The sequence below is a fragment of the Mytilus edulis genome, chromosome 4 (assembly GCF_963676685.1).
Source record: "Mytilus edulis chromosome 4, xbMytEdul2.2, whole genome shotgun sequence".
NCBI lineage: Eukaryota > Metazoa > Mollusca > Bivalvia > Mytilida > Mytilidae > Mytilus > Mytilus edulis.
In genome coordinates this window covers 61,381,451-61,391,325 of record NC_092347.1, presented here as the reverse complement: position 1 = coordinate 61,391,325, position 9,875 = coordinate 61,381,451, and the positions used below count along the sequence as shown (strand labels likewise).

The following is a 9,875-nucleotide window of genomic DNA, read 5'->3' as shown; positions in this document are numbered from 1 at the left end:
AGTTGAAACTAATTTTTAACAATTCTTTGTAGTCTTACATTTTTCTTTTCCTGACTAATCTTTTATTTTGGTAATCGATATGTGCAGTGTTTGTAGTTATCAAAGGTACCAGGATTATAATTTAGTACGCCAGACGCGCGTTTCATCTACATAAGACTCATTAGTGACGCTCATATCAAAATATTTATAAAGACAAACAAGTACAAAGTTGAACAGCATTGAGGATCCAAAATTCCAAAAATATGTGCCAAATACGACTAAGGTAATATATGCCTGGGATAAGAAAGTTCTTAGTTTTTCGAAAAATTCAAAGTTTGTTGTTTGGCTTGTTCTCCATATGTCAAAGTACATTGATAATAATTTGAACTAGTAATACTATTAGTTAATAACTCACTCTGACAAAGTATTAATCATCGAATTTTAAAGAATGACTACACGACAAGTACCCCCTCCCCACAACATATTAATAGAAAGTCGAACTAACTGTGCCGTCAGCAAAAGTAAACAATATCAAATATAATGTATCTCTCAGTTAGGTTACAATAAAATAAAATAATAATTTCAAAATCTCTTGAAAAAACAATTTATTTATTTCAATTTAATTTGAAGATTTACAAAAAGTTTTAAAGTGGTTAAAATGTTGACACGTACAATTCACGAAAGTAGTTCATAATATTAATTGTAAAAGATACCCTACCTTCGTAGATAGAAAACATAACTTTAAACTTTCGACATAATTCATTCGATAAAGGATATTATTATGAAATCTACCTTGGTTTAATATTTGCATTTTTTAAAAATGTTTGTAAATATAATTGTTTTATTATTTATGTGACGCTTTAATACCTTTATCTTTCATGACGATGATGTGCAAAAATTATAATTGAGATTGCAAAGATTTGAAGGAAACGATTCTTAGCGCACTAGACTTCCCATTCTGTCCTTTTATAATGTAGGGCTTACGTAACATCATTGAAACAAAGATATCAAGGCTGCAACCGGAAACCATAAGCAAAAGGTAGTTACAAAATGTTTCCCTACAGAACAATAAAACTTCACCAGAAATGCTAGAGTCTAGACATTTGATACCAGAATCCTGGTTTCCGATAGTATATTTAGACAAAGACATTTTAAAGACGATCTGATGACATGAAAAGTGCTTTAAGTGAAGAAATGTCTTAACTGTAATCGTAATTGAAAAACACTTCACAACATGACTAAAAATGGCTAAAAATGGTTTAAAATTATCATTTATACATAGTCTCTCTCCAACAAAACATAGGAAATAATTTCTAAAATGACTCTTTTTGTTGTAGTTCTCTATCCAAAGAGATCATGGAGAAGGGGATGTTTATTATCCAGATAAGGTGGTTGTTTATTAAAAAAACCAACGCAATTGAACAATAGTTGCTCTTCGAATCCATCAATTCGACTACTTTCTATCTTTAATTATATACCTCATTCAACTATTTAGTAGAGAGACCGATTCTTCTAATGATACTTCCATTCTTACCATCATTGTTTAGATATCTATGTCAGCAAATATGAGTCTTTAATATGTGGACTGTTCAAACTTACTTAAAAAAGAACATTAAATTTTCAGAATATTTATTGTAAAAATCAAAATGATCTGCTCTATAGATTTTCATAAATGTATTCATTAAATGCACCGTATCAAATGCATCTATAAGAATAACTACTTATAAATTGTTACGCATCACATACTTGTACAATTAACAGAAATATAATAAAACTAAGTTAAAAAAAAATAATAATGATAATCTAGAAGCTTACATGACAAATTGAAAATTTCATTTCAAATATTTACTGTAAAAATCAAAATGATCTGCTTTATATATTTTCATAAATGTATTCATATTAAATGCACCGTATCAAATGTATCTATAAGAATAACTCCTTGTAAATTGGTACGCATCACATAATTGTACAATTTACAGAAACATAATTAAACTAAGTTAAAAATAATAATATTAATAAAAAAATAATCTAGAAGTTTACATGACAAATTAAAAATTTCATTTCAAACAATTAACATTTCATTTTTTAAAATAGAGACAAGATATAAAAATATTGCAGTAAATTTAATTCGTTTGAAATTATTTTCAAGTATGCTGTTGTAGATTACTAAGCGCCAATATCATACTATTTTGTATTTTATGAATTAGTATCTTTGATAATAAAAAGTCGTCATCGAACAGTAGAATTTTCAAGCCGGTATTCGAAATGACTCGTTTCTGTTGTTTAGTTGTTTTCCTTTTAAAGCTGATGTGTTTCCCTCGGTTTTAGTTTGTAATTCGAATTGTTGTCTTTCAATCGATTTATGACCTTCGAACAGCGGTATACCTCTGTTGCCTTTATTTATTCGAATTTGTCAAAATTACATGCCATTAAATGAATGTTCGGCTTCCTCATTTCATTAGCTGACGGTTTAAGGTATACTTTGTTACTTGCCTGACTAATTTTTGAATTAATGTACAGCCAAAGATCAAATGCAAATACAATAATCACAATAATAGAAAAAATATATGAATGCGTATTACGTGACGGTACCCAAATAGCACCTACTTGGACAGTGTTTTCACCTACATTTTTTTATGATCCAGACAGAAGTTTCCATTCTGTGTTTATTTTGTAGATGTACCATTGTTTTCTATACGCTTTCGTCAATTTATTTTGATTCGATATTTAATCATAGAAAAATGGGTCTTAACCAACCTCCTAACGTTTCGTGATTTTGTAATGAAGAGAACCCAAATTGCATCCATGCTTAAGTTCACATCCTTAAAAATCAAATAACAGATGTCATGTTTTATTTTTGTTTAAATATTTTGAACATTCTGACATAAGTCCATGCTTACTATTCATTTTTTTTAGAAATGGATGCTTGTAACATATTTAATTTGCTCTTTTTTAAGAGATGATATTTCGTGAACGTCGCATGTCGACGTATTCGCGAATTTACTTTTTTCCAGTGAATGCTTCAATTGTGGATATATACTGTGAATGTTTTGAGTTGATTTAAATATTGTCGTGTCATATACTTTTATCATCCATATTTTATCGGTTTCGATTGCACATGCGTACATTGTGAGGTTTTTTTTAGGTTTTTACATTTGAAACAACAACAACGCTACAACGTGACACATTTAAAACATATTTAAAGTCGCTTTAAAAATAAAATTTTAAATTCACTTAATTAATGTCTGTTAAATATGTATGTTTGGATATAATTCCATTTTATTATGTTTGCAAGAAAAAAGAAATTATAGAAACCAAATTTTTAAGTTGTTATTGCTTTAATACATATAAACGTAAAAAGTTAAACATGTGAATTATATACCAGCCTTTCATAGCTCAAAAATACTATATATATTTTCTCGCATTGTTCAAGGCTTGACGATGACCTATGCCGGCTTACTTCGACTTTATTTGAACTATCATGATTAGTAGCCCTACGGATAATTAAACCATATCTCCTACTTTTATATGTACTTGAAATATGAACATAGAAATTGAAGGCGTCATTATTTTAATTAGATAAGCAAGTTCCTCTATATATACACGTGAATGTGGTCCATGATTCTGATCTATTAGGAAATAAGCAATTTAGTATAACGAGCTGTTAATCCATTGTCACTAAACCATGTTGTTATTGTGCTTTTATCGAATTGTTGGTCTTTTCGTCCTTCTTCTTTCTATGATCTGTTTCATTTGAGTATTTTTTTATTGCCTCCCTCATTTTATTTAATTTTCGGTATTTAGCGCTCTCATAACCTGTTACATTAAATCGCTACAGACTTTAAATGCGTACGTGTATATGAAAAAAACCTCTTGATATCATGTCAGTACTATTTGATACTAATAAATAGATAATTTTTCAAAAGATAGTTTGATGTATTTGATGTATTGCTGTGATGGAAAATACACATTAACAATTATTTCATCCTAGCATCTTTTAAAGCCAATGACAAACTTGAATCATGTGTTAACTGAGTGGATGATATTGGTAACAACATAGATGGTAACAACTAGTAGGGCTGGTTGAATCTGAATTCAAATTACAGTTATGAAGTATCATGCACAATAATTCCAGTGTATCATTTTTTTTTTAAAATAACATAAATTTAATAATCAAAATTTAAATGTTTACATTTAGTTATGCTCAAAGACATATAAGTGTTTAAACATTTTTAATATAATAGCTTTATATTTAAAATATAATTGACTGTTTGGAATTTCCATTATGTTTAAAGGTTTTTCTATTATAAAAGAGATTTAACAGGTATTTAATTTCACTGAATAGGTTAATTATTTATGTATATGTGTACTAGTATATAGAATATAGGAACAAGGAAGTCGAATTCTGTCATCCAATCATATATATATATATTTAATCCTTTATAAAAGAGCATTATATTGTGAAATTATAGTCAGAGAAATATTTACCAAGACAAAGGCAAGGTAGGCTGTTTATATCAATAAACAAAATAAACAATATACCGCTCGTTTACTTGACAAATTAAGTAGTGGTCTAACACTGTTTTTCTGTTTAAGAATAAATATTCGATGCTTCTTACTCAAATGATGACTAGATCATTTGTTTCCGCTATGATTTATCCAAGTTTTTATACAGTGTATGGTTTATGTGAATATAGAATGACAGTTAATAAATCGTATGGTAAAATCAACGAGAATAGTAATACAACTTTTTGATGATCGCCTTTTCATTTTTGTTGTCAATGTATTCTCATTTCAGATTTTTTTTTTATATTATTCGCAAAGACAATAAAATAGAAAAAAAAAAAATGACAAAACAAAACAGACAAAAACCTGCGAAGTGAACATCAATGATAAACACTATAATGAAAACTAAAAGTCGGAAAAAAATTGTGTATGTAGCAATAAGACAGCAATTCAACGGTAAACAAAATAAATTAAAAGACATCTATATAAGAAGTTCAATTGTAGACAAGTGTATAAACAATATGTTATGCTCTAAAATGGATGCGATTGGTAAAATATAAGAGATAGTTCATGGTCTACCGTAAACACAAATATTTCGAATGACATACCATTATGATGCAAAATATATACAACCGCTTACGATGTTCAGATTTGGGAAAGACAGAAAGCAAGTACTACGGTAAAAATGTTTTGTACGAGGGATGGTCATCTTCATCATTCCAATATTTAATATCGCTTTTGATATTTTCCCCTCAATTATCTTGGTTTTTTCTTCATTCCTGTTTTTTGCTTGAACGTACCTGACCAAGTTTGAACAGCAGCTTTTTTTTATAATACAAAATCATTGCATGCAAGATGTAACTGATCTCTGATGTAAATAAAAAAGTTGTAGACTCAAAGATAATTAATTCGATATTGGCAGCAACTTTTCTTGCAACAGAAACACAAGGACATTTCTTAAAGTTACTAAACGGATTGATCTATATGCCGAAAGTTTGGTAATCTCTTTTCACGAAGAATTTGAGGAAACGTCCCTATTTTGATCGAGTAATATTGCTATTCAGGAATCAAACTTAAGCATATAAATACATTTAGAAATCATTTGATGAAAGCAAATCTTTATCATGACCTTCATTCACGACAATTTCCTTGGTTATTAATCTAAAAAGATTCTATGATAAATCATAATTCACAGAAAAATAGGTTACAATATAAAATCAGTTAGTAAGGCTAAATTAAGGCGACAGTAGTTACTAATTTAATTAACTGTATATAAACATATAAACTTATTAACCAGAAATTTGAAGTTCGTGAAATAGTCACTACAGAATAGAAATTTATTAAATATTTCAATCTTATCCTGTTTCTTTTCTTTTTCTTCATTTTCTGCTACAGATTTTTTTCCCCGAAAGTCCCCAACAAATAAAATAAAAATACTTCTCTTGTTAGATCATCTAAGATAAAGGGAATCAGTATCTACTGCAGACATATTGATGTGAAGAAGAATATTTCCTTCTTTTCAGCAGCACCAACATGTTCATTTTACAAATTGCCTTAGTATTTTCTTTCATAGGTAAGTTAGCTATTAGACATACTAGCAATAATATTTTTATGTTTTGAAGAGTTTAATTTATTCAATATTTAAAAAGATTATAAATGAATTATATACAAATGTAATTAACTTTTCAATTTAGAGGTGATTAATGCTTCCGTCACAGAGAGAGAGTTAAAAATATTATTCTTTTTTTTGTAACGCATTTGAATTTATTTTTATAAGTTCTAAGTGCTATACATTTTGAATAACACATTAACGAATGAACCATACAAAGTGCAATATTACATTTATTTTAAGAGTTATCCTCTATACAAGGCTAATATTGAACAACTACATATATTACGGATTACAAATGTGTCGAGGTTTGTGATTGGATAACAACACAGAGATGTCAGTATATATTCAGGAAACTGCCGGGGTATATACGACGTTTTTATCCCCAATTGGAACCTCAAAAACGTCATCATAACACCGGTTACTATGTGACGTAGTCAAAAGCTATCAGACTGTCAGAGGCTCACAGAGGGAAAATAATGACGTGCTTCAGTCAATAATACATTTTTGATACAAAATCACGCATTTTACACTTTTATAATACTTAAATGTAATGTTAAAAGTGTTATTATAAATTATTACATACACGATAAAATTATGTTCACCATGTTCACAGCAAATTAGAAAATCCTTCACGTATGCCGAACATATCAGGTTGGGTTTTTCAATATACATGTTGTCAACAAATACCTGCACTGGAAAATAACATTAAGTCAGGGGTAATCCGTAATATATGTGTAATTCAGGTCTCAGAAAGGATATATACTGTGACATTCCCGGCTTAGGGCTTATATCCCCTTCGCCTTCGGCTCAGGGGATATAAACTCTAAGCCGGGAATGTCACAGTATATACCCTGTCTGAGACCTGAATAACATATAATATCTTATTTGTAGAATTGTCTAACGCACACTATGCAGAAGTCGAAGCTCCATGGAAAATACCACGACATGAAGCACACTCGTTCCTCAAAGCTCCAACAAGAAACAAAAGAAGTGATCCCATTTGCAATACAGACGAGTATTATTGTGAAGCAAACAAAGCAAGCTGTATGGTAAAGAATTAAGTTCTGAAACAATAATACAAATTTTACTTATAATAATATCAAACGAAAAAAATATACCGAGTATTCAACGACGACGTCCAAATAGGGGCTGTAGAAAAAGTAGAAATAGCGGCTCCTCTTTGAGAAATAGAAATACGAAAATGTTTAAGGAGATGTGGTATGATTGCCAATTGGAAAATTATCCACTGGAAACCAAAAGACGTAAATGTTTGGGATAAGTTCTAACTTCTTTTTAAAACTGTCGAAATGATCTGTCACAGAACTGGTATAAAGAACTGAAATTGATTTGTAGGATAAACATGTATAAAACTGTTCGCTAGAAGAACTATCCATTTGTTCAGGGATAGAACTGTGAGAGTATTTCAGATGTTGAAACTATTTATAACTATTCTAGGTTGGAACTGTCTAAAATTATTCTACGGTAGAATCGCTTCTGTTTTAATGGTGTCTTTCCTGATATATTTCAGAGAGGTTAGAATTTATATCAACTGTGTGTAGATCACCTTACTACCTTTAATAATGAGCAAAAACCGTACAGATCTAGTAAGATTCAAAGGGTCCTATAATGAAAAAATATGAAACTATGCAAAAGAGAAAACAACGGTTTATTCAATGGTTAAAAAATAAACGAAAACAACCATCGCATACAGTAACAAGTGTCAACCATCCATCATGGTAATTTTCATTTGGTTCTTTTGTTTTTTTTTTCTGTATGATGTATTGTAAAATTACTATGTTGATTTATGTATGCCTTCAACCCATATGGGTACAAATGTGCATTATATTCAATCAAGTAATTAAAAATGGTCTGAAACAGCGATGACGCAATTACACAGCTGTTGTGGCATTTTTTGTCTCACACATCAACAACTAACTAGTTGTAGTTCTGCACACTTCCAACTTTTCACCCTATACTATTATGTTGCTTTCCATGTCAAATATACAAAATAACAATTAATTTCAGATGCACAACGAACAATCTCGTGAGCTTTATTGTGTGGGTCATACCTGTACTTCTACACAAGCGTGTTACCTATCTACACCCTGTCCAGCACATTACGCATTAGGATGTACAGGTAATGTAAAATTAAATTAAGGACAGATATAACTCAATAATATATACTAGTGAGCGCAAGTAACGATACACATTTCTGAACCTCATTAGAAAATTTAATGAATAGGAAAAACTGTTAAATTATCCAATAAAAATAGTCATTGAAAAAAACATATGCATATGATTAAAAGATCTAACCATATTGGAAAGCAAAAAAATCCGTGATATTGAACATAGGGGTCAAATTCATTTTGCGGAATATGATGACAACAATCGGGACCTAATATCGAAGATGATAATTAAGTATTCAAATGTCAGCAAAGGCTTTCAAAATTTTAGGCAGACCATGTGTCAGTTTGAAATTTTAAGTTGTAATATCGATTTTAAAATTTTTGAGTGAAAAAAGTAGGAAAATAACACTAAATATAGCAATTTGGCAATTGTTTAACTTGGTACGTGTATCAAATTTCATTATATATGGGAACACATTGTCTTGTTTCTTTTCTTTTGTTGACTAGAAAACATAGTAAAGAACCAATTTAATCAAAGAACCAATAATAGGTATAACCTATATATCATACAAAAAAATGTAATTCAAAGTACAAGCAATATAAAATTTTATTATTTTTATCTATTTGTGTGATGTGGACTTTGAATTATATATCAATTTTGTATTGTCATTAGATGACCAATGCCTATCGTTTCCATGCCACAATGGAGCCACGTGTCAGGACACAAGTACCAGCTATAACTGTCAATGTGTCCCAGGCTGGGATCCGGCAACTGACTGTGCTACAGGTAGGGTTTTCAAATAAGTAACTCTTAGGTTGTATACCACTTGTTTTAAATGTGAGTAAACTTGTTTCTTCTACAATTATTTTGCTGAGAAATGTTGTTTTGATCCAGTATTAGATGACTTAATGCGCTACGAGAAGGTATAAATAACTAACTGAGTTTTTGTTTTTCCAGTATACTTCAAGAACAATCTAAAAAACCTAAGTATAAGTTCATAGAGTAGCATACACTACCAATAGATATACAATACCGTTTAAGTTAAACAAATGCAGCTTTTAGGTATTTAGCGCTAAGCACCACTGTTGAAGATTGAGATATGCTGATATTTTGTAATTTCCTTGGAAAGCTCCGTTGGCATCTGAACAGAACTTTTTCCTGATGTAAAATATAATTGCACTAAAGCTACCCATAGAAGTATAAGCTTAACTCTGACGTCAATATAATACTTCTATGAGCTCATACCAGAAAAAGTTCTGTTAGATAAATTAAAAAAAAAGTGTTTTATCATATTCTTATCTAGTATTCATTGTGTTCGTTGTTTTACAGATCTTAACGAGTGTCAGGTTGTTCCCTGTTTAAATGGTGGCTCATGTAACAATTTATGGAACGCTTTTACTTGTGACTGTACGGGGAGATACGAAGGAACTGTTTGTGAAACAGGTTAGATGTAAAATGATAATTCATAATTTCCTATATATAAAAAGAATCATTAAGTTCGATGGTCCAGTACACAAGTATAAGAAATGTTGTTTAGAAAGAATTAATTTTAATCAATGAGTTTGGACTCTAGATGTATAGAACCACTTTTAAATACAATTGAAAATAGGCTTTGATATCCGTTATAGTATATATAACATGATCTGGTTTC

The 9,875-nt window shown here is 29.8% G+C and overlaps 1 protein-coding gene across 1 annotated transcript in view; it reads left to right on the top strand.

Annotated features, from left to right (window-relative positions):
• Positions 1-4,368: 4,368 nt before the first annotated feature.
• LOC139521954 (collagen alpha-6(VI) chain-like) overlaps positions 4,369-9,875 on the top strand; it is a 36,794-nt gene continuing 31,287 nt past the window's right edge. Inside the window, exons 1-6 of the mRNA XM_071315785.1 lie at positions 4,369-4,482; positions 6,009-6,058; positions 6,989-7,146; positions 8,123-8,234; positions 8,897-9,010; positions 9,554-9,667. Coding sequence (XP_071171886.1) covers positions 6,019-6,058; positions 6,989-7,146; positions 8,123-8,234; positions 8,897-9,010; positions 9,554-9,667 — 538 coding nt within the window. The 5' untranslated portion in view covers positions 4,369-4,482; positions 6,009-6,018. The remainder of the gene's footprint in view (positions 4,483-6,008; positions 6,059-6,988; positions 7,147-8,122; positions 8,235-8,896; positions 9,011-9,553; positions 9,668-9,875) is intronic.